Source organism: Triturus cristatus, chromosome 5_1, assembly GCF_964204655.1.
Source record: "Triturus cristatus chromosome 5_1, aTriCri1.1, whole genome shotgun sequence".
NCBI lineage: Eukaryota > Metazoa > Chordata > Amphibia > Caudata > Salamandridae > Triturus > Triturus cristatus.
Genome location: NC_140587.1, coordinates 802,842,208 through 802,866,382, shown reverse-complemented (window position 1 = coordinate 802,866,382; position 24,175 = coordinate 802,842,208). Strand labels below are relative to the sequence as shown.

Sequence of the window (24,175 nt, the reverse complement as noted above, 5' to 3'; positions counted from 1 at the left end):
AGCACTCCTGAGCTGGTGAACTATAAGGAGGAGCTTAAAGTTGTTATGGCTTCATTAGGATCTGGTAGGATTCCTTGGTTAGTATTCGTAAAACAGTCACTTATATCGACTGGGTTTGAGGAACTCTGGCTTAATCCTGAGGTTTCCTGCCCAGCCATTTCCAAGAAAACTATGACAAGTGCTGTCAAAGAAATTAACCTAAGGAATCTCTTTAGCTCTGTAAAAACTTTAAGCCTAACCGATATTTTCTTGGACGTTAAGCCCTTTTATAGTTTCGAGCCCGAGATTGACATAATACAACCTACCTTAGCAAAGAAGCTGTACTTACAATTTAGATATGGCACTTTGCCTCTCTTCCATAAAATTGATAGGTGGAAAGGGGGTCCGGTACGCCCCTGCCCAGGTTGCCGCATAGAGGAAGAAACTCCTGTACATGTTACCCTTTTCTGTCCAGCCTATGCTTACATTAGGAAGAAATGGATAATTCAGCTGTGTAAAAACTTGGGTATAAAGCAATATTTGGCTTTTTTTAGGATATTAAAAACAGATACTGACGCAGTGATTGTCTCTGCAGTAGCTAAATATCTGCATTCAATGTGGATAACTCGAAGGAACCTGATAAATAATGCTGCTGTACATTAGTACCAAGTTAATGATTATCAAGAGAATAGATAATATTTTATCATTTTTAGAATGATCATTGTTTTATTAATTTTAGAATTCTGTAAATTATTTAAATTTTTAAAAACAATGTCTAACAATCAACTAAAAATGTGAGATTATATGCATGAAATGGATTGCTTGATTTGTTGCACCGTTGTGTATTTTTATGTGCTTTTATGGTAAATTTAACCGCAATAAAGCTTGACTTGACTAATGGTGGATACTCTAGCTTACAGCAGATACCTCACTTTCAGAATACTCCTAGGTGTCAGACTGGTTCTGGAGATTTTTTCAGCAATGTCAGAAGGTGTCGCTGTATGGCTCTCGGGTGACTTCATATCACCCTGGAAGTGGAGATGCATATAAGCGTCACCTCTGCAAGCTGACATCAGTTTCTTAATCTATCTCCTACTGTGCCTTGAGAGGTGGGGCACTTCGAACAAATTGCAGGCAACCACAGAATGAATAGGTAAAAGGGCAGCTAGGAATATGCGGTTAGATAGGGAATCCACCAGAAACAGTTACCGAAGACAGTTAACTTGTTCTTCTGATGAATACTTTAAAGCACAGAATCCTCACCTTTAGAACAGATATCACATCAGTACCTCTCAAACGTGTAAGGTGTGAAGAGTGGACTCATTAGAAAGAATTACAGAACCAAGCAGGCAAAAAAGTCCTCCAATCAGACCCGACTGTTAAAACAGAAGTGTTTTGTTAACATGCGCACTAATGCCCACATAACAGCCTGGCAGATGTGTAGAACCGGAGCCCCGCTTGTACATGCCATTGTTGGAGCTGTGAACCTGGTGAAATGAGCCTGCAAGCCTTCTGGGGGTGTCAATATATTGCAGATTGCCATGCCTTTCTTGATCCCAGGGAACTCAACAAAGATCTGACCCTCCATACAACGGTCTCTCATATGGTTAAAGTAGAAACTCAAAGCTCTCTTGGGGTAATGCTTCTTTGAAGGGGTATTGCAATGCTCAAAAGGTTGGCAGGATTGTTGATTAAGCAACATGGAAGAGTGATAAATATGCTGGCAGGAAGATAGCCGGAGTCCTCAGAACCAATTTGTCCTGTCAGAAAATTGTTGAGGAAGATTGCACAGAGAGCAGTTGTAGTTCACTCACGCAGTAAGCAGAAGTGATGGCAATAAGAAAGACTCACCTGATTTATTCAAAGAGTTTAATATAGCATGAACATGACCCAAAAGGGAATAGGAGCGCTTTACAAATAATCAGGAATAAGTATGATAATAAAAAACATGTTCATGAGGGATACAGGAAGCCGCAAAGACAAGCTGGTGGAGGACATTTCCAGAGCAGAGCAGAAAGTATATATATAAGAACATAGAAAATACAAACATGGTTGGGGAATACATCACTATTAACATGAACGATGCAGGAAGTCGCAACACCCAGCTGAGGAGGTAGTCCCAACAAGGCACAGCCGATGAGTCAATAGGGGCATAGAAGGAAGTAAGAAGACAAGTGTAAAGAGTATGCATTAAAGCGTGAGCCTGAGCGAAGTTCATAAATCTCTAGTTCAGAAAGGTATTCATCAGTAGTAATAACATTTCTTTTTTGAAGGATGCGGTTGAGGGTTCCAGTCTGGTTTACAGGGACAGGGAGTTCCAGTTTCTCTGGGCAATACCGGAAAAGTCACAGTTATACATTTTCTTTCTATGAAATATTTGAGGTTTCAGAAATAGGGTACTGGAACTCCTGGAGGATCTGCAACCGCCAGATAATTCCAGTTTTTGCCCAGGGTATAGAGGGGTGTTGAAGTATAGGGCTTTGTGAGTCATGCAGGCAATTTGTAACTGAATCCTGGCCTCACATGGATGCCAGTTTAAAAACTTCAAATCAGGAGAGATGTGGTTGTTTTGTTTTGATCCTGTGATGAGCCTTGCAGCAAAGTTAGGATAGACTCTTAGTAGCGCGAGTTTGCAGCTAGGTAGACCACAAAGGGTTGCACCACCATAATTCAACTTAAAGATTACTAAAGTTTGAACAGCAGACTTGAAGTCATTGGGGGAGGGGGGGGAGACATAGTGGATATTAGATGCTTTGTGAATATGTAAGAAACCATAGCGAGCAACTGCATAGTCTCTCATGGCATACATCTAAGGAACATCAGAACTAAATTTATGTCCCAATGAAGCACAACGATTGACTTTGCACTGAACATGTGTATCAGGCTCTTCAGAAAATACATCACAACACGTGATTTAAAAATAGAGGGGCGATAAGGCACACATAAAAAGTCTGAAAAGGCCAACTAGTGTGCCCAGGGCAAGGCGGGGCTGGACCAATGACAAACTAAAGCATTCATCAGAATGTATGGCCTTCAGAGTGTCAAGATGACAGAACTCACAAACATTCCTACTGCACAGCGTAGACTGATTTCAGGGATGGGTGTCTGCCTGGAAGAATGACATCTACCACTAAAGATGGCAATTCGAAAGAAGACAATTGTTGCTGCTCAATATCCACACATGGAAGGTGTAGGCTGAGGAGATTCAGGTGTAAGAACCTCTGGTTTTGCTGAGGCAGGAGTCCTTCTCAATGGAATAGATGATCAGAAGACAAATGCCCAGGCACTCTGAGTACCACATTCTCCTGGTTCCTTCTGTGGCTATTAAGATGACTTGTGCCTGAGTCTGTCCTGATTTTCCTCAGGACTGAAAGCAAGAGAGGAAGTGGCAGAAATGCCTAAATGACCCCCATGTTCCATCACAGACTGAATGCGCATCCCAATTAATGTTTTAGAAGAAACTTAGAAGCTTTAACACTGCATTCTCAATGGTGGCAAACAGATTGATCCACAGCATGCTAGCCATCACCGAGTCCGTGTGCCACTTCATGTTAAAGATAACTCTTGTGGACCACAAGCTGACATCCCAGGTTATCTGTTCTGGGGTTCATAGAACCAGATAGATGGATGGCTATCAAAGATATTCTGCTAATCCAGCCACCTTAAAAGACGTAGAGCTTCTGGCACAGAATCCACGACCAAACCCCTGCTGCAGTTCCACATGGCCATCAGGGTTAGGAGAATCGCCCAACACTCCAAAGGATTGATATGGAGCTGTCTCTCTGATGGAGATCAGAGCCCCTGAAGTGCACTTCCCCTAGATAGCCTCCCAAACCCAGTAACAACCAATTTGTTACAAAAGGGATATCCAGATGGGGAAGGGAGAGTGTACTGCCAATTGTAAGGATGGCACACACCTGACACCTAATGTCCAGGAAAGCTCCTATACAGGGAACCCTCTGTGTATGGCTCAGGTGAGACTTCAAGTTGTTGAAGAAAAACCACAAAGATGTTAGAAGCCTTCCCGCTTTACAGAAGTGGTCTGTGACCGACTGTAGTAGGCCTGCCATGAGCAGCCAGTCATCTAGGTAAAGGAGTTCATGTATCATCCAACCTCTGTAGCTGAGTCTCCACCATAGTTTTTGTAAGCTCCATAGAGGCTGAGGTGATGCAGAAGAGAAGCATAGCAAATTGGTAGTGTTCTGACTCCACTGTAAACCGCAGCTAGCATCTGTGGGTCTACAGTATGTGCATAGGAAAATAATTGTCCTGCTAGTCCACGGACACCATCCACTCACGTGGATCCAGAGCTGACAGAGCTTTATGAATTTGTCTTACTTCCGAAAGGTATTCAATGGCCAGATGTAGAGCATAGGCTGGAGGCTTTGAGTGCAGCTCCGGTTGAAAAAGTATCGCTGATAGCACCCCTTGCCAAATCTAGCATAAGCTCGGCGTTTCCTCAGCCAGTTGGAGATTACATTTTTCAATCAAGACAGAGGTGTGGTCCCCTGAAGCACAAGTTACTACTTGTGTAACGATATATCTGTAAGAGACATTAGTTAGTGATAGATTTCTTACCTTAGAATATTCCCCAGGCGTCAGTCTGGATCCAGAAAGTTTTCTGCTTAGCAGTACCCATGCGTGCCAGTAGGAGGTGCCGTGCGGCTCCGCGCCAGTCACTGGCGTCGTGCGCGCCGGGATGACGTCACGGAGGCTACTTAGGCGCCACCCAGGCACGCGCTGGCGTCAGTTCTGTACACAACTTACCGCGCCGAAACGTAGAGCCATGCGAGAAACTGACCTTTGTGCATAAAAACTAGAGCCCTAAAAGGGGATGACCGTAACCCTAGTAATCAGTTTGCAGAACGGGGAGGATGGGTGGGGCGGTAAGGAATCTATCACTAACTAATGTCTCTTACAGATATATTGTTACACAAGTAGTAACTTGTGCATCTGAAAGAGACACGTTGGTGATAGATTCCTTACCTTACCGCAGCAATACCAACTCCGGTGGTGGGTCTGCGAACAAATTACACCAGAAAGTCACGGAGCACCGAACGGCCAAAGAAGCCATCATCCCATCGGACCTGACCGTCAAGGCAGTAGTGCTTGGTAAACGTGTGCAGTGAGGCCCACGTAGCTGCCTGACAAATATCCTGCAAGAGGACACCGAGTCCCAAGGCAGTAGTGGCTGCAGTTGCCCTGGTCGAATGGGCACGCAGTCCCACAGGAGGCTCCTTCTTGGCCAAGGAGTAACATGCTTTGATGCACAGAACGACCCACCGGGAGATGGTCCGTATCTGCACCGCCCAACCTCTTTTGGCACCCATGTAACCAACAAAGAGTTGATCATCCACCCGGAACTGCTGTCTATGCTGCAGACAGAATGCGAGCGCACGTTTTGGGTCCAGACGGTGGAGCCGCTCCTCTTCCCTTGAAGGATACAGAGGTGGAAAAAAGGTGGGCAAAGTGATGGTCTCCCCCATTTGGAAGGGCGTGACAACCTTTGGCAAGAAAGAAGAACGTGTCCTCAGAACCACCTTGTCCGGATGAACAGAAAGGAAAGGAGGTTTGGAAGAAAGAGCCTGAAGCTCACTCACTCTCCTGGCAGAGGTGACAGCTACCAGAAAAGCCGTCTTGAGAGTAAGGAGACGCAAAGGACAGTTATGAAGGGGCTAGAAGGGAGCGCACATCAGAAAAGTCAAGACAAGATTCAAGTCCCACTGAGGGATTATGAAGGGCACAGGTGGGAACTTATGTGTAATGCCCTTAAGAAAATGGTTAACCACCGGGGACTTAAAAAGAGAAGGCTGATCTGGAAGCCATAGAAAGGCAGAGATGGCCGAAAGATAACCTTTAATAGTGCCCAGAGCAGAGCCCTGCTGGGCCAAAGAGAGAAGGAACAGAAGAACCTCAGAAAGAGGAGCAGAAAGGGGATCCACAGCCTTAGCTGTGCACCGTGCCACAAATCTCTTCCACCTAAAGGCGTACACCGTTTTAGTGGAGGGACGCCTGGCTGCCAGGATGACATCACACACTTCGGGCGAAAGATCGAAAGTTGTCAACAGTCGCCACTCAATCTCCAAGCATGGAGGTGAAGTCTGGATAGGTTCGGGTGGAGGACCGTCCCCTGCTGCTGCGACAGAAGATCCTCCCGAAGAGGCAGACGGATCGATGCTCATACTGAGTAGCTCGGGATATCATACTCTTCGAGCCCAGTCCGGAGCCACAAGAATAACTCGAGCCCGGTTGCGCCTGATCTTCTTCAGCACTCGGGGCAGAAGTGGTATAGGCGGAAAGGCGTACAACAGACCGCAGCTCCACTCGAGACGAAAAGCGTCTCCGAGCGAGTGCCGCCTTGGAATTCCAAAGCGCAGAACTGATGACATTGCTCGTTCTCTTCGGTGGCGGATAGATCTAACCAAGGTTCTCCCCATCGCAGAAAGAGACCTTGCGCCACGTCCAAGTTCAGACGCCACTCGTGATCCACCATGCACCGGCGGCTGAATTCATCCGCCTTGGCATTCAGAGAACCTGCCAGGTGTTGAACCACCAAGGTAATGGCTTGATGTCACAGCCATGTCCAGAGGCGCAGAGCCTCCTGACAGAGGGTCCACGACCCCATCCCGCCCTGTTTGTTGCAATACCACATGGCGGTGGTGCTGAACACCTGCACTACACTTCCCCGGACAGAGGGAAGGAATGCCTTCAGTGCAAGCCGGATCACCCGCAGCTCCAGAAGGTTGATATGGAGTCGGGTCTTCGCTGGAGACCAGAGGCCTCTGATCTCCGCCTCTACCATGTGGCCTCCCCAACCCAGGAGGGACGCATCCATCACTACTGTGTGCTCTGGTTGGGGAAGGGAGAGGGATCTGCTATTGACCCAATCGCGGTCTGTGAGCCACCACTGCAACTGTCGTGCAGCGCCTTCCGAGATCTGGACGAGATCGGACAGGTTGCCCTGATGCTGTGCCCACTGTAACTTCAGGTCCCACTGCAGAGCCCGCATATGCCATCTGGCATGTGGCACTAGCAGGATGCAGGAGGCCAGCAGGCCTAGAAGCCGGAGGGTCATCCTGACTGAATCCCGAGATAGAGGCTGAAAGAGCGGAACCATAGCCTGAAAATCCCGGACTCGCTGTTCGGGAGGATAAACCCGAAACAGCATTGAATCCAGAACCTCTCCGATGAAAGGGAGCTTCTGAGAGGGACTTATGTGCGACTTCGGCACATTGATGGAGAACCCAGCAGATGCAGGAGATCGGCCGTAGTCTGGAGGTGGGAGACAACTGCCTGGGGCGAGCCCGCCTTCAACAGCCAGTCATCGAGGTAGGGGAAGACTGACACCCCGGACCTGCGCAGATGAGCTGCGACCACCACCATCACTTTCGTGAACACCCGAGGGTCGCTGGTAATGCCGAGGGGGAGCACGGCAAACTGAAAATGCTCCTGGCCTACCGTGAACCACAGGTAACGCCGGTGGGCCGGCAGGACGGGAATGTGAAAATAAGCGTCCTGCAAGTCCAACGCTACCATCTAGTCTCCAGGGTAGACAGGACCCGAGTCAGCATCTTGAACTTCTCCTTCCGGAGGAAGCGATTGATGTCCCGGAGGTCCAAGATGGGGAGCAGGCCCCCTTGCCATTCTTGGGGACCAGAAAGTAGTGGGAATAGCAACCACTCCCAACTTGCTGATCGGGAACGTACTCGATGGCCCCCTTGGCCAGGAGGGCCGTGACTTCCTGACGGAGAAGAGCAAAATGATCCTCCAACATGCGGTGGTACCGAGGTGGCATGCCTGGAGGGGAGGACAAAAAGGGAGCGAGTAACCTTGGCAGATTATCTGCAGCACCCACTTTTCCGAAGTAATACCGCGCCAGTGGCGGAGGTGGTGACAAACCCTTCCTCCTACCGGCATGGGGTGCCCCCTGAAGCTCGGATTAGGAAGGCTTGGAGGTGGAAGCACCGGGTGCGAAGGAGGACTGTCCCGCCCGCTGGGTACCAGACCCGCCCCTGCAGAAGCCACGTCCGCGGCCACGCTGAGGCAGGTTCTGCACAAGCTTTGCAGAGGAGCGAGTCTGGGAGCCTTTACCCTGGCCACGACAGGAACGAAATCCAGGGGCAGGGCTCAAAGTGGAAAGACCCAAAGACTTAGCCGTGGCCCGTGAGTCCTTAAAGCGCTCCAGGGCACTGTCCGCCTTGTCGCCAAAGAGGCGAGAGCCATCAAAGGGCATGTGCATGAGCGAGCTCTGGACATCAAGCGAGAACCCGGTAGACCGCAACCAGGCATGGCACCGCAACGCCACTGTCATGGAAATCGCCCTGCCCAAGGAATCAGCCGTGTCCAGACCACACCTGATGGCAAACTTCGCCGCATCCTTGCCCTCCACAATCGCTTGGGAAAGGACGGCCTGGACCTCCTCAGAACACTGAGGCAGGACCTCTGCTACCGTATGCCACACAGCGTGGGAGTAACGGCCCAACAAGCAGGTGGTATTAACCGACAGCAACCCCAAGCTGGCCGAGGAGAACAACCTTTTGCCATATTGGTCCAGCTTCTTAGAGTCCTTATCCGGCGGAGCCGTGAGAAAGGCACTCTGCGACGTCGAGGCCTGAATGACCAGGCTCTCAGGACTTCAGTAAGGGCCTCATTGAAAGGGAGCAGCGGTTCCGACAACGTCTGGAGAACCTCCGTAAGGAGGTTGGTCTTATAGGCCACTGTAGGGAGGTCGAGATGGAGAGCCTCCGCAGCTCGACACAGCACCATAGTGTAAGAAGCGCCCTCCTCCATAGCAGGCGGAGGGGAGGCAAACCCCAGGTCAGAAGACACATCAAGTTCACCCGCATCTTGAAGGTCATCCACCCAATCCTGCTCGGTGTCACACTGCCGCGCAAGGGGGTCCTCGGAGCCGTCACAGTCCTCATCCGGCTCCGGGCTAGAAGGAGCCGGCCGCCGCGGCAGGACCGGAGCTGGAGAGGGGACCAGCGGTGCCGGGAGCAGCGCCGGCCGGGGCCGAACCGGAACCACATCCCAATAAGGATCCCAGGTCGGAACGAAATGATCCGAAAACCGGGGCAGGAGCGGGATAAATGGCACCCAGTGCGGCGCCTGTGGCACGCCGGCGGGAGCCCGAGGCCTAAACAGGCGGTCCATGGCGGCAAGAAACTCTTGCCTCTGTTCAGGAGTCGCTGACGGACCCGGGTATAGCGGGTAGGCCGCGGGACTCCCAGGTTCCAGAAGAGCTAAAGGGATGGAGCCCCTGTCCTCCTCGTCCGCCTCCGGGGAGCGACAGGGGGGGGGGGGGGGGGGGTGTCGGAGAGCAAACACGCTTCTTTGACTTCTTATTGCGTCGCTTACCGGAATCTGAAGGTGAAGACTTAAGAGTATGAGGAGCGACGGCTCCGGCCCCGCGAGCGGTCCTGCGAACGCCCCTAGACCCGGAGCGGTGGTGAGAGGAGTGCCGAACCTCCAGCAACTTCCGGCGCCACTCCCGCAAGGCCTTCGGGGCCATGGCACGGCAGTCCCGACAATCCTGGGAGTAATGGTCGGTCTCCAGGCAGTAGAGGCAGACATCATGGGGGTCCGCCACCGACATATTACGGCGGCATGGCCCACAAGACAAAGCCAGGCATCCCTATGTGCACCAGGAGATAAGAGAAGGAGACAAAAGTCTCAAAAAAGTGGTCAAAAATTGACCGGGGTACGTGCTCAATCCGGATCTGCGCTTTCGGCACGGAAAAAGAAAGAACTGACGCCAGCGCGCATGGGTGGTGCCTAAGTAGCCTCCGTGGCGTCATCCCGGTGCGCACGACGCCAGTGACGGCCGCGGAGCCACACGGCGCAACCTACTGGCACGCAGGGGTACTGCTAAGCAGAAAACTTTCCGGATCCAGACCGACGCCTGGGAAATATTCTAAGGTAAGGAATCTATCACGAACGTGTCTCTTTCAGATAATCGCTCTGGTGTGGGGGGGGGGGGTAACAAGAGGTGGAGACAAAATGAAAGAGAGGGCATAGCCACTTTGACCAATTTGTACAACCCGTCTGACGTGAGGGATTTCCAGCTGGGGAGTAAATGCAAAAGACACACAATTGATGGACGGAATGCAGAGCAAATGAAAACATTCACCCCAGTCAAGAGATCTGGGTTGAATCCATCATTCTTTTGCTCACCATGCCACCCCAGTTTAGACCTGGCCATATGCAAATCAGTCTTGACCCTGTGCCTTATGGGGACAGTCCAGCCCGAACTGCCAAGCCAGGTCCTCCCTGGACCGGAAACAAGCATCCTAGGACCGGTTTCGGGGTTTCACCCCTCTTCAGCCAGGATAGCTTGATTCCAGTGGCCCATTGAGCCCAGGACCCACGTCTGGGCATACCTGGCGCGCTTAGGGCAAGAACGCAAAAGACACACAGTTGATGGACGGAATGCAGAAATACCACATCCTGCACCCCATCATCTGATAGTGGGCTCAATGGGTAAACAAACTGATATAGGAACTGTCGCTGAAGGGGAGCACGGATTGGAAGATTGCTGTCCCTGCTGGAAAGAACAGCCACAAATGCCATTGCACCCTCTGTTGCAATTGATAAAAAGGCTGATGCTGCTGTTGAGGAATAGCCCCTAAACTTTCTATGCTGCAAGGATTGAACTGTGGTTTGACTATCCTTGAATCACTTAAGAACCAAGTCAGAATTCTCTCAGAAAAATCTTAAACCACTGAAGGGCATCTCCATAAGTAACAGTTGGACATCCCCTGAAATCCTTGTTGATTACACCCAGGCGGAAAACGTCTTGCCCAGCATCCCTGCGCGCCGGGGGGACGGCATCACGCAACTCCACCCAGGAGTCTTCCACGCATGTGACGTCAGCGAGGTCACGTAAGTCTCACCCCGGCACGCCTATGTCAGTTTTCTTCGGAGAACTTTTCCGCGCCAAAACGCGGAGTCAGCAGGCAAAAACTGTGAGAGTATAGGAACAGTGTGCGAAAGAGCAGCAAAAGGGAATGGTGAGATACACCACCATGAAGAGCAGCACCCGGCACTGCAGTAGCCGAAGGCAGGTAAAGAATAAGGAACAGGGCAGCAACCCAGCCAGTACAGAGACAGCCCCCTCCCCCTGAAACAAGGGATATATGTAAAAATGTCACAATAACAGGCAACAGGACTATGTAGGAGAGTAGGGTCTGCTTTCTATGTTCACCCCCACTTTTTGCTTTTGCTTCACTGGTTTTCGACTTAGATGTGGCTGTGGGCCTGCCAATCAGACCCACAGCCCTGCTGTTCTCTCTCTAAATGTATACTATGTACTTTAAGTGCATAACCCAATTGGTTAGGATCACCTTATTGGCCCCTGTACAGTGTACCTTAGGTACCCAGGGCATAGGTGTACCCTAGGCCTACCAGGGGCTGCAGCATGTATTGTGCCACCCCTGGCCTGGCCTTCCATTATGACAACTGGCTGATCACTCAGCTGGGGCAAGGTCGTGTAATCACTCCTTGCTTAGGTGTAGTATTCCTATACCTACCTTATATATAGACACATGTGTACCTATCAGCCACTCCTATGGCAGGCCTTAACAATCCTGGAGGCAGAGTGCTTGGTAACCTGTGAGATGGTGCTCTAGCATGAGCTGAGCCTGTCTGCAGCTTTCGGAACCATGTCCTTATAGCTGTTCTATGATATAGCCTACCATATACTCTTAAAGTGCCTTATAATCTTAAACGGTTATGGTAACTATGGTTTGGCTTTATCAAAACATGTCGTGTAAGGTGTCTAACACTTTGGAATAATACCCCCATACCATTTCTGGCAATGAGGATATTATTCCTCCCTTCTAGAGGGAGAAGACATGTTGAAACCTACTTACCCGGTTAAAGTTAACCAGAGCCCCAGCATCACAAAATGGATGCTGCTGCCACAGACACAAGTCTGACCTCCTGCTGCTGGGAGTCCTTCCAGCAAGGTAGGCTTGGATAATAGGTTTCCTGCCTTGGGAGGTGCGAGCACCACCCTAGACAGGATTTAGTGTATAGGGGCAGGGAGGGTTGAATGAAACTAGACCCTGCCTGGGGCACACAAGGTGTCCCATGCATAGTCCAGTTCAAACCGGCGCTGGGGCACTCCAGCCCCAGCTCTGGCGCGAAACTGGACAAAGGAAAGGGGGTGTAACCACTCCCCTTCCTGGTCCCACCCATAGGAGGGACCTTGCAGGTAGCCCAGCCCACTAGCCCAGTATATCAGTAGGTAGCTGAGCCCTGCTAAATTAGATTAAGCTGAATCTGCAACTTGTACAGAAACTCTGGACCTTCGACATTCGACCTCAGGAAGAAGACTGAAGAAATCTCCCTTGTGGCCAAGGAGTGACCACCCTGGGCAACCAGGCACCATCCAGCGACCGCTGCTTTGCTTTGCGACTGATCCTACGAGGGACGACTGCAGAGACTGACCAGCGCCGAAACTTCCAGACACCTCTGACCCAGATCCACATCTCCAGCGAAGCCCGACGCAAGTTCACACCTATGCACCCGCAGCCCGTGGGCTAGTAACTTGAGCATTTCGGTGCTCACAAGGGTATTGACTATCCAAGGGTCTAGTTTCCGAGTCTCGACTTCCTAGCTTTACCAGAAGTGTCCTAAAACTGCTAATTTCTAATAACTTGCATTTCTTTCGACTTTTACGCATTACGAGTGAGTGTTTCCACTCTGCACCTGAATCCCGTGGGCCTCCCACTTCCTAACTGTTGCTAGTGTAGTGTAGCCCCAGTGATTCCCTAGGCCTAGGCCTATCCTATTTCCGTGACAGTGGTCCTTATACCACTTACTTAGTATATGGTTTGCGTGGGCCCTAGGGCCTAACTGTATTACTTACCTGTGTGACTTAATGTATGCTTAAATAAGACAGTGTTGTACTTACCTCGAATCTCATAAAGAGTGCTGAGAATTTGACTAGAATAAATACATTCTATTTGTCTATATATCTGTTGTGGTGTCCTTTCATTTGGTTTTCAAGGGATTACATATGGTGTAACAGCTGGCTTCACATGCCATTCAGAGTTTAGCCTAAGACTGCTCTTGTCCATGCTACCACTAGGATAGCTGGTCTATAAGGTTGACTTTACAACCAATCACCATAAGGGTTGTTTGGACTGATACAAGGTGTACACTAGAATTAGTGACATCATATATCAGGCCAACTTCTCACAGACTACAACCCCAACCAAAGAAGGGGATCCAGTCAGGGACACTCAGGGAATGACAAAAATCCAAAACATCCCCATCACAGAGCGTGACAACCCCCATCAGGAACAAGGGCAGAGGCACAGCCAAAAGACCCCAACCTCAAGGGTCACAAAGAGCCAGAAGTACCAAGAAACCTATCCTCCCACGGGACAACGGGGAGGAAAAAGGGGACAGCCCAACAGAAAGAGGGAAAGAATGTACTCAAAGAAGACACAGCCACCCACAGGGAAGCGAGTGCAAAAGACCAAATCACAAGTCCTCGCAAAACGGGGAAGGAAGGGCGGGCCGTGAAGGAATCTGCGGCTAGAATCGTCTCTACCAGATACATCGTTACCGAAGGTAAGTAACTCATACATCTGATAGAGACTACTAGCCGCAGATTCCTTCACGTAGAATAGATACCCTAGCCATACCCAAGGGGAAGGAGGGTCTGCGAGAGGACCCCATCCACCGGGGCAGGACAGAGGACCTCCCGGGGCCCGAGTCCAAAACAGGACGAGGAGCCCCGTCCCCCAGGCAAGGGGAAACCAAGTGAAGAAGATAGCCAGTCCCCACTCAGCAGAGGAGACAGGGCAATGCGCAAAGAGGCCAAACACCCCACGGCCACATGAAGCAACAAAACCTGCGCCCAAGGGCAAGGAAAGGAGCCCCGAAGGAGAAGAGCAACTTAGAGACTCCAAGGAGAAGATGATGAGCAAAGTCAATCCCAGACAGGATGGCGCCGAAGGAGAAGAGCAGCCTAGAGACTCCAAGGAGAAGAGGCAGAGCAAAGGCAATCCCAGACAGGATGGCACCGGCGGCAAGGAGCAGGCGGAAGCCGAAAAGGGGGGCCTCAAGGTCACCCAGTAAGAATCGTCCAACACCCCACAGGGGCAAACTGCGCCCGCAAGAGGGTCCAGAAATCAGGGACCATCCCCCCCACTGGGAGAAGAGGTAAAGCCAAGTGCAAGGCCCACTGGAAGCAGCGGAGAAGGCAGGATGACAGTCCCACTAAAGCCCCAAAAGGGACAACAATGCAGAAAGAACAAGTGGGCGGCACTGGCAAGCTCAGCCAGACGCTAGGGACACCACAGAATGAACACTCAAAGCAAAAAGGCGAAGAAGGAGGTTGCATCCGCAACATACCATAACGCCATGAAGAGTAAAAGCCCGCAGGCTACCACAACTCCCCAGCACATACCAGAGCTATATAACAGCCAACCCTGCCCCACATGGGGCATGTCAGATCCCAAGACATGGGAACCTCTTAGGAAGGAACTTCCGCAGCAGAGGACAACAAAAAGAGACCTGCGACAAAAATGCCCGCAGGAGGCCTATCAAGCAGCCAGAGAGGAACGCAAAAGGCCCAATCTCAGGCCCAGCATGGTGTGAATAACCCAAAGGAAAAACACACAGTCAAAAAGGGCTGGCCAACAGAACCACAACCTCAGCCAGACAACCGGGGTGACCCGCCCCAACGGAAGAACAGCTCCAAGAACCAGAGCAACACGCAGGTCACTGAGGAGGAGGAGAAGGGAGGAGGAGGAGGAGGAGGAGGAGGAGGAGGACGAAGCCCCGCCAAGAACCTCTGGATGGCTGAGTCAGCAGGGGCATGGAACAAAGAAGCACCATCGAAGGGAAGGTCCACCAGCTGCTCTCGAACATTCTCCAGGAACACACTGTCCCGAAGCCAGGTATGGCAACGAAGGGCAACCGAAGCAGCCATGGCACGACCCAACACCTCCGAGATGTCCAGAGCGGAGCGAAGGATAAACGCCGCCAGCTCCCGACCATCCAAAACGTGATGTCTCAAATCCACACAATCACCCTCCTGAGAAGTGGCAGACATAAGGGACTCCGCCGAGTCCCACAAGCAAGAAGTGGCTTTAGCCAGAACACACAGTGTGTTAAGGGCCCGCAGAGCCGCACTAGTCGAGGCAAACATATTGCGCCCCCAGGAGTCCAGCCAGCAGGCCTCCCGTGACGGGGGAGACAACAGCAGTGGCAAAGCAGGAAAGGCAGACTGCAAAAGGGGGCCACTGGTCGAAGGGTGAAGAGAAAGGCACACCGGATCACGCGGTGACGGATGGTGACGGTGCAGAAGGTGCTGGGGCACCGGGTCCCCCGTGGCGGGACGGCCCAAAGTCCCCCAAGAGAGAAGAGTGGAGTGAACCCTCGAAGGGAAGCACCAGTTCCCTACCACCAGAGCCCTGATGGAGAACCTCCAGAAGATGATCTGCGGGGAAATGGGTAGCTGGATCACCCATGCGCAAAATTCCCACAGCCGTGGAAACAGAGTGGGCGAAAGCCGCACCCGCCTCCGTACGGCCCCGCGGAGGGGAAAGCAGCTCCTCGTTAGACGACGGCTGCAAGCTAAGGCGGCCATCCCCCAAGCCAACTGGAAGAAGGAATGGCCAAGGCCAAAAGGAAGCATCCGAAGACGAGTCAACGACCCAACGTCAGCAGCGGCAAAGCAGGAAAGGCAGACTGCAAAAGGGGGCCTCTGGTCGAGGGGTGAAGAGAAAGGCACACTGGATCACGCGGTGCCGGATGGTGGCGGTGCAGAAGATGCTGAGGCACCGGGTCCCCCGTGGCGGGACGGCTTCAAGTCCCCAAGAGAGAAGAGTGGAGTGAACCCACGAAGGGAAGCAACAGTTCCCTACCACCAGAGCCCTGATGGAGAACCTCCAGAAGATGATCTGCAGGAAAATGGGTAGCTGCATCAACCATGCGCCAAATTCCCACAGCCATGGAAATGGCACGGGCGAAAGCCGCACCCGCCTCCGTAGGGCCCAGCGGAGGGTAAAGCAGCTCCTCGTTAGGTGACGGCTGCAAGCTAAGGCGGCCATCCCCCAAGCCAACTGGAAGAAGGAATGGCCAAGGCCGAAAGGAAGCAAGAGGGACCGAAGAGTGGGGGACTTGCGGCTCCTCCAGCTAAGACCACGGTCGTGGAGATGGAGAGGAGCCGCCTTTAGACGATGTCGGGGGAAAAGCCACGACACGGCGGCCCGTCTCCGGCGACCCGACGTCGGCCCGGCGCCGAAAAGTCCGCAACCTGAGGCAGGACACCGTTGCCGGGGCGACCTCCGACACAGCACATGGCGCAGGAGACCGGAGCCGACTTAACCTCCGACCAGGCAGCCGCCTGCGCGGAGGGACGAGAAGGGTCCAGGGAGGGCCAAGGAGACCCCCGCCAGCCGCGACTCGTGACAGGGCGAGATGGGCCCTCTGCCAACCCCTGTGGCGTCGCCAGGGCCAGTAGCTGCCAGCGGCATCACCTCGGCCTCGGACATGGTCGCCGCCTGTCCCGCGGACCGAGAGGAGCTCGGGCGAGAAGGGCCCTCCGCCGACCCCTGCGGCGCTACCAAGGCCAGCTGCCGCCGGCGCCGTGGCGGCGCTCAGCCTCGGACAAGGCCGCCGCCTGTCCCGAGGACCAAGAGGGGCTCGGGGTTGGGACCAGAGCCCCGGCGACCTCCCGCGACACCACAGGGACTCCCGTGGGAGTTTGCGGCGAAGCAGAGGCGCCATGGTCTGAAGGAGGGACCCCCGAAGGGCCGCACCCCAACAGTACCACATCCTCCGAGCCTGGATCCGAACCAGTCGGCGCCGCGCCGCAGAGGGCCCCGTACACTGCAAGGGATCCGCCAACGTCCCAGGAGGGGAAGGAGGAGGAGGAGAAGCCAGCGAGACCTGCAAAGCCGCCGCATATGTCTCCATCTGGGCATCGGTTGCCCCCATGCCGGGAAATGGCAGATAAGGGGACGACGCGCAGGGCCGCACCATCCGCGGAGAGCCCACGCCCCCGTCAGGCCAGAACCTGACCCTCGGGGACAAACTGCGACACTTACCCAGAGGTGAGCGGCGCACTTGCGACCTGGGAGAAGGTCGAAGTCGGCGAGGGAAGCTGCGGGTCCGAGAACCCTCCTCAGGGGCCGGCCGAGATGACGACACCGACCTGGACACCCGAGCCGACAGAAGTTTCATACGGTTCTCACGCCGGGACTTCAGCTCCATCTGCTGGCATGCTACAAAATCAGTGGAGTCGTGGTGCTCCCCCAAACACCACATGCAGATGGGGTGAGGATCCGTCGCCGACATGACGTGGCCACACGACGACAAGTTTTAAAGCCTGAAGGCATTCGCACACTGTTCCCACACACACAGCAATAGCAGAAGGGAAAGGCCTAAACAGGCCCAGAGCACAAACCGGATCCGCGTTGCACGCGGAAAAGGAAAAAACTGAGGTAGGCGCACCGGGGCGGGACTTATGTGACCTCGCTGACGTCACGTGCCCGGACGACGCCTGGGCGGAGTCGCGTGATGCTGTCCCCCCCGGCGCGTAGGGATGCTGGGCAAAAAGTTTTCCGGATTCAGTCTCACGCCTGGGGATATTTCTACGTGAAGGAATCGGCAGCTAGTAGTCTCTATCAGATATATGTTTCAACTCAATCTCTGTGGGATAGGGGGATGGTTGAAGGAAAAGCATTTGGATTGACTTGTGGGTCCCTGTACCACAAGGCTTTCAGGCATTGGGTGTCTCATTAAAAAAATCAAGGTCGACAGGAGAGGATGTATGCCATATGGCCACAAGCCTGTTGACTGACGGGGATAAGCAAGGCTTAGACCAAGTAGCCATGAAAGTGTCCAAAGAGCCTTTTTAAATGGCAACAGTTGCTCAGAGTTACTTGGTCCTGAGTGAAGAACTTCAGTCAATACATTGGCTTTGTTTTCCAGAGTAGGCAATTGCCAAGTCTAGTACTGGTGCTGCTCTTCGTACTATTACAGTAAAAGAGTCCCTTTTTGCTGCTGATGGATCAGGTGGTGTGTCCAGCTCTGTCTCGGTCTAGCCCACTGGCATTTTGCAAGTCTAAGTAAAGCCCTTCAGCAGTGTAATGGAAGCAGAACAGATGATATGCCTCCTATTCATCATCAGAGTCATGAGGAACATTAAGGATGCCCTGGAGTGCACTAGCGGCAGAGCCAAAGAGGGCCTTTATCTACTACTAGTTCTGGAGTCAAGAGAGACGCAGAGGCTGAATGTCTGGCTGTACACACACAGGCTGTACCTTAGTTACTTACTGGCAGAGTATGCATCAGCACTGAAGGAACTGACATGGACACTTGAGCAGGAGTAGAAGCCTGGTCCAGCTTCAGTATGGGCCCAAAAACATGGCCTGCGGGGACAGTCAAGGGAGAGCCCAATGGCACAAAATCCAACTGGGGACCCACTCTGGCTTAATGTGACCCAAAATTGGATAAGGGACGTCTTGAAAATGTGCAGCATAGCCTTCTTAAAGGCTGCTACTTGCAGTGGGATTGAATATTGTCCAGGTAATTTGGGCACTGTGGGACCAGTTCGGAGTCAGTAGACACCGGAGCCTTCGATAAACACCCTTCCAACTTCTCACCAGATTTCAAGTGGCAGGATGGGGGAAATCCTGCTTGGCTTTCTTGCATTTATGGTGCATTTTTTAATGCACCTTACCAGAAGTCTTTGAGCAACAATCGGACTACGAGCGGAACCAACCTGGATACCAAGTACAGCTACAAGACTTAGACTGGAAGCTATATTTCAAATACAACCTCTACTTATACTTCGTAACAAAGCTTCATATTGGAGCTTCCTAATTGCTTTAGGGGCATGAGGGCACACACTGCATGTCTGAGTTGTGACCGAGCACTAGCACATCATGACAGTTTGTAACTGACATCTATTTTCTGCACTCATGGCACACCTTGAATACTACTGGTTTCGGATTGGAGGGGCGACATCATATTTTGGACACTGTCTGGGATACATTTTGGAATTGCTGTAAAACAGAGAAAGTTGGGAGCAAAGCTCCAAATCATGAAAGAAACTGAAATTAACAAGTAGATGTATCGCTACATCCAGCTCTGCTCAGTCATTTCTAGAGAGGTACACAGCCACTGGGGAGTAACCATGTAAATTACCGGCACGGAGAGTACAGTTTAAAAAAAAAAATCATCTCCGGAGCCAGTCTGGCATCTGGAAATATTTTAAAGATGAGGAACCTGATGCTGGACGTATCCATCAGAAAAAAAGAAAATGTATTAAGCAGTAAGCAACAATTAATAAGTAGTTAAATGTAAACTGTTTTTCAAAACCAATTTTTACCTGCCATAACACTTTCATGTTAGATTTATCGAGTCCAGGTCCTGATACTACTAATGACTCTACGCATGATGATGCCAACGATTTAATGTGATTCCCATGCTGGTCTGTAACCATTACATCTAATAAAAAAAAAGTAAAGAATACATTTCAATCACTTGCAAAATTATGCAACTAATTTCCAATACAACACGTTTTACAAATCCAGTAGGAAGTAAAAAGTTTGAAAATTAATGTCAATGCTGGCACAAAAAGTATTCTCAACAGAGACATCAATAGAACAAGGGTATTACCAAGCGGGTGACATATTGACAACAGGCAACCAAGATATAAGTTTAGAGTACTGATCACAAAAGCATAACCGTGGTAAGTCAGCAATGGTACCAAAACAGAGAATTTATCTACCAGTAAGAATAATTGAACAAGAGATCCAAAGGGGAAGATGCAATGTTTCATAGAATAATAGGCCATGCAGCAATGCAGCACACCAAAGCAAAACTAGAGCATGTCTTGTCAACTGTAAAGGCCCAATTTAGGAGAGGCAGTGGCTAGGGATATACAAAGTTTAGTCAAAACAGGTTCCACATTTTTTAATTATCCTTTTCTTACCTCCTATTCTGTACACTGTGACTATTTATGATATATTCCAATAACTCTTTGCAAGATAATTGAAGATGCTAAAAGGCTCATTAAGACCCTCTCTATTGTTTGTGTTGGAAGTCCCTTCTTCTTATGACCAACAAGACTGGAGCATTTCCCTGCCACCGAAGGATTGAGTCCAGAAGCACTGGAGAAGTAATTGCATTCGTTTTACACATATCTTCTCTGAGAAATTGGGTCGTTGGTTGAGGGGGGAATGAACCCTTCTCAAGAAAAAGCCACTGTGCTGGTCAGGGTGAACCACAAAAATCCCTAAACTAGCCTATGATTAACCCTCAGGTATCTTGGTCCAAAAACAGGCTTACCTTGGAGGCAATGTGTAAAGTATTTATGCAGCACACAAACAGTAATAAAGAGAAAACACAACACAAGAAAAATTGCACACCAATTTTGAAAAATAAATCATTTATTAAAATGTCCTCTGACACCAAAACAACAAAAATGCAATCAGTAGAACCAAAATTATGACATCTAGTCTTGCAAGACCGGGGCAAAGTTGAAAATTATGGCCGACTGCGATGAAGCAAAGGAACAAAGTGTATTGGCCTAGTGCCCGTTTACCTTCAGAAAAGGTTTTAAAGGAAAACTGCTGAGAAGGTAAAGATCGGCGTGAACAAGGAGGAGGCGTCATCAGCAGGGAGCCACTAGACGAAGTCACGGTAAAGATTTTTATGTTCGGACTAAGTCTCTCCTATGGAAGTCTAATATCTCCAGTGGGACAAAGCCACAGGTTGTAGCCGACGAGGGCTCCACTAGGACAGATACTCCTTCTGCGAGGAGCAGCTGAACAGAACCTGCTGCTGCGGAGAAAGAACATGGCAGGAGCTACAGCTACAGTGTAGTCAGGTCGACCAGCGATGCATCAAGGCACATCAGTGAGCAGGTAGATCCTGGTCTCCTCTCTGTTCTCAGGACACTTTTGGCTGAATATTTTCCTAGTCCCAAGTTTTGGATTTTGGCTTTCTGGACGCCTTTAACACCACTTCCAAGGATCCAGGCCTAGCAGGGCACTGCTTGGGAGAGTCAGGGCTCCTCTGGATGTGTCGAACTGCGGGTTCAAGATGGTTAGAGCCTTTTATCTCCCTGAGGCTCTGATCAGGAAGCCAGCAAACTAGTCATTGGATTCACTCTGGGGGGTTCTAGGTCAAGCACAAAAACAGGTCTCAAGTATCAAGGCAGTCTTGTGAGGGCACAGGCAGACTTCAGGCAGCAGGGAAGTCCTCTGAGAGTCCTTCCGCAGTTTCAGAGGTAAACTGAAGAGTGGGTCTTAGTGTCCTATGTTTATAACTGGTGACAGCTAGTGTGAAGTTCTTTGTGTGTATGCTGAGGCAATGTTTATGAATTATAAGTGGGGCTGTGCCCAGCTCTGCCACCCATCCTGCTTGGATGAGCCACCCTGTCAACACACAGTCCCTCTATAGTGTGGTTGTCTGGGAGGAATACACAAAGGCCAACTGCCAGATACACCTAGCCATGTGATCCAGGAACAGGCTGCATGCACCAAATGATTAGGTCAAAAAAAATGCCAACTTTCTAAAAGTGCCATTTTCAGAATTGTGACATAAAACTGGAGTCCACCGTTATTGAGGCTTTTAAATTACAATTCCACAGACACCAAACATGATATTTCAACCTGCTACCAGACAAAATCTATCACTGAATAAATGTAATAAGGTTGCCCAATGTTATCCTGTTGAAGTGGCAGGCCTCTAAGTAGTGAAAAACAAATGTGTGAGTTTTTCACTTGCTGGACATGTAGAACTTAAAAGTACATGTCCACATTTTAAATTCACTGCACCTTTTCCTTTCAGCTGTTTAGCGCCTACCTTAGGGGCAACGTATTTCTAAAAAAAAAAAAAAGAGCTTTAAGCCTGGCCATGGGTTTATTTTGCCAAGTCGAATTGGAAATTTAAAACTTCATACAAGCTACAATGGCAGGATTGAGACATTTTTTATGGGGGTACTTAAGTGGGTGGCACAATAAATGCTGCAGGTCCATTAGTAGCATTTAATTTTCCGGCCCTGGGTATAAAGTCCCTAGTAAAGTAGTATATAGTGGACTACTTTATTAGGGACTTTATAAGTAAATTAAATATGCCAATCAGGTGTAAGCCACTCTTCCCATGTTTTAGGGAGTGTATATTATGAAACAATGGGACCCAACAATTTGAGAACCTGGGGTAATAAATTGTTAGAAAAAATAGAGGTTTATGAACGCCAAACGATCTCAAGAGTGTTAAAAACACATGGGATCTTAAAGAAATTTTGAAAACCCTACAATACGCAATACAAAAGAGGCTATATAATAAAAACAGAGTCAAGTTGATCTGTGGTCGACGGCGTTTCCATCTCATAAAATTGAAATCATCATCATTAGGACAAGGTGTGTGAGTACGTAGTATCTGCAAGCTAAAAACAACGACGGGGTAAAGTTTTGAAGAACCCGGTGGAACCTGCAGAGTTATTGATTATTAATCATTAAACACTTGCCTAGTGGGTAAATTATGGTACTCCTAATTACTCTGTATGTAGCAGTTAGAAGGGAACAGAAAAAAAGAGGAGGGACGAAGCTTAACCCTTCATGACAGAAGAAGACAGAGAGGTGGGCATCCTGCCAGACAAAGCCAAGGGGCTTAGTTCCAACGAGTTGAAAGATAAGGACTATACCTAAGGGGGGATTCTATGAAGGGAACTGGTGGAGGTCCCTTTGTAAATTGGGATCTAGACTTCCAAGCCCTGTATTGTGCTGAGATAAGATATTCCATCCTACTACTAGTGAAGAGCGGGGAGCTCCGGGACAAATGGAAAAAACTCACTTTTTGGGGGGAGCACCAAATCTAACAAGGGAGCCAGAATGAAAAGGGATAGGTGCGAAACCCCTATTCCATAAACGCTGCCACGAGGGCTAGCGGGCCAGAGACCTACGGTAAATGGAGACATGAATAAACCTTTTCCTGAATGGAACTCCTGGTTGCAGATTAACACCAGATAGTGAGATGATGACACACTTACTTGATGAGTGTATCGAGCGGCATCAGACTTGGAATGAGTGAAAACAGGATAAATTTAAAACTATAGTACACATATGAGGACGTGTAGGTGTCACTTGCAGTGGTATGAGTTAATCACAATAGTTCATATACAAGATTGCTGCCGGCTGGACTACTGTGGCGGCGACCTATAATTAAAGGAACAATGAGACAGCTTCTACAATCAAATGGAACTCCTGGTCTTGACTTTCCACCAGAGAGTGAGCTAGAAATCACTTAATTGATGGCCTCGGTGAGCAACAATAATTTCCACCCGAGTGAATCGGGACGCCGAGTGGGAGCTCTGCTGTCACTGCACAATGTACACTTTATAGCCGGATGCAGAAGTGTGGAGATAAGGAAAGGTACTCCACATACGCATCATTTTCCGGATCACTGAGAACACTAGAGCGCGACCAGGAAGGATTAATACGCGCGTGCGGACAAGGGTGATCGACAGCATGACCACAGTCACGTGTATCCGAGGGGCAAAAAAACAAACCACAATCCCACATAAGGATGGAAGGCTCCTTCAAAAAAGGTTGAGCCTTACCGAGGGAACCCAGGTGGTTATTGTTAATGATCAAGGGGGCCACTGACTGGACCAGATATGGGGAACTCTGGCTTGCGCTTGTAGGAAGGTGGATATCTGACTATGGTTACCCCCAACTTTTTGCCTAGTGTCTAGCTGGTTTTTTGACTTAGTTGGCCTGAGATCCTGCCATTCAGGGTCTCAGGCTGTCTGCTCTCTCCTTAAAATGGACTCCATGTACCCTAGGTACATACACAATTGGTAAGGATCACCTTATTGGACCCTGTACAGTGTACCCTAGGTACCCAGGGCATAGGTGTACCCTAGGCCTCCCAGGGGCTGCAGCATGTATTATACCACCCCTGGTCTGGCCTTCCAATCAGACACAACTGGCTGATCACTCAGCTGGGGCAAGGTCGTGTAATCACCCCTTGCTTAGAAATAGTATATCTATATCTACCTTATATATAGACACATGTGTACCTATCAGCCACTCCTATGGCAGGCCTTAACAATCCTGGAGGCAGAGTGCTTGGTAACATGTGAGATGGTGCTCTAGCATATGCTGAGCCTGTCTGCAGCTTTCGGAACCATGTCCTTATAGCTGTTCTATGATATAGC

At 50.2% G+C, this 24,175-nt stretch overlaps 1 protein-coding gene across 1 annotated transcript in view; it reads right to left on the bottom strand.

Annotated features, from left to right (window-relative positions):
* SMCHD1 (structural maintenance of chromosomes flexible hinge domain containing 1) overlaps positions 1–24,175 on the bottom strand; it is a 1,955,900-nt gene that overhangs the window by 1,076,959 nt on the left and 854,766 nt on the right. The window contains exon 28 of the mRNA XM_085605822.1: positions 19,337–19,455. Coding sequence (XP_085461948.1) covers positions 19,337–19,455 — 119 coding nt within the window. The remainder of the gene's footprint in view (positions 1–19,336; positions 19,456–24,175) is intronic.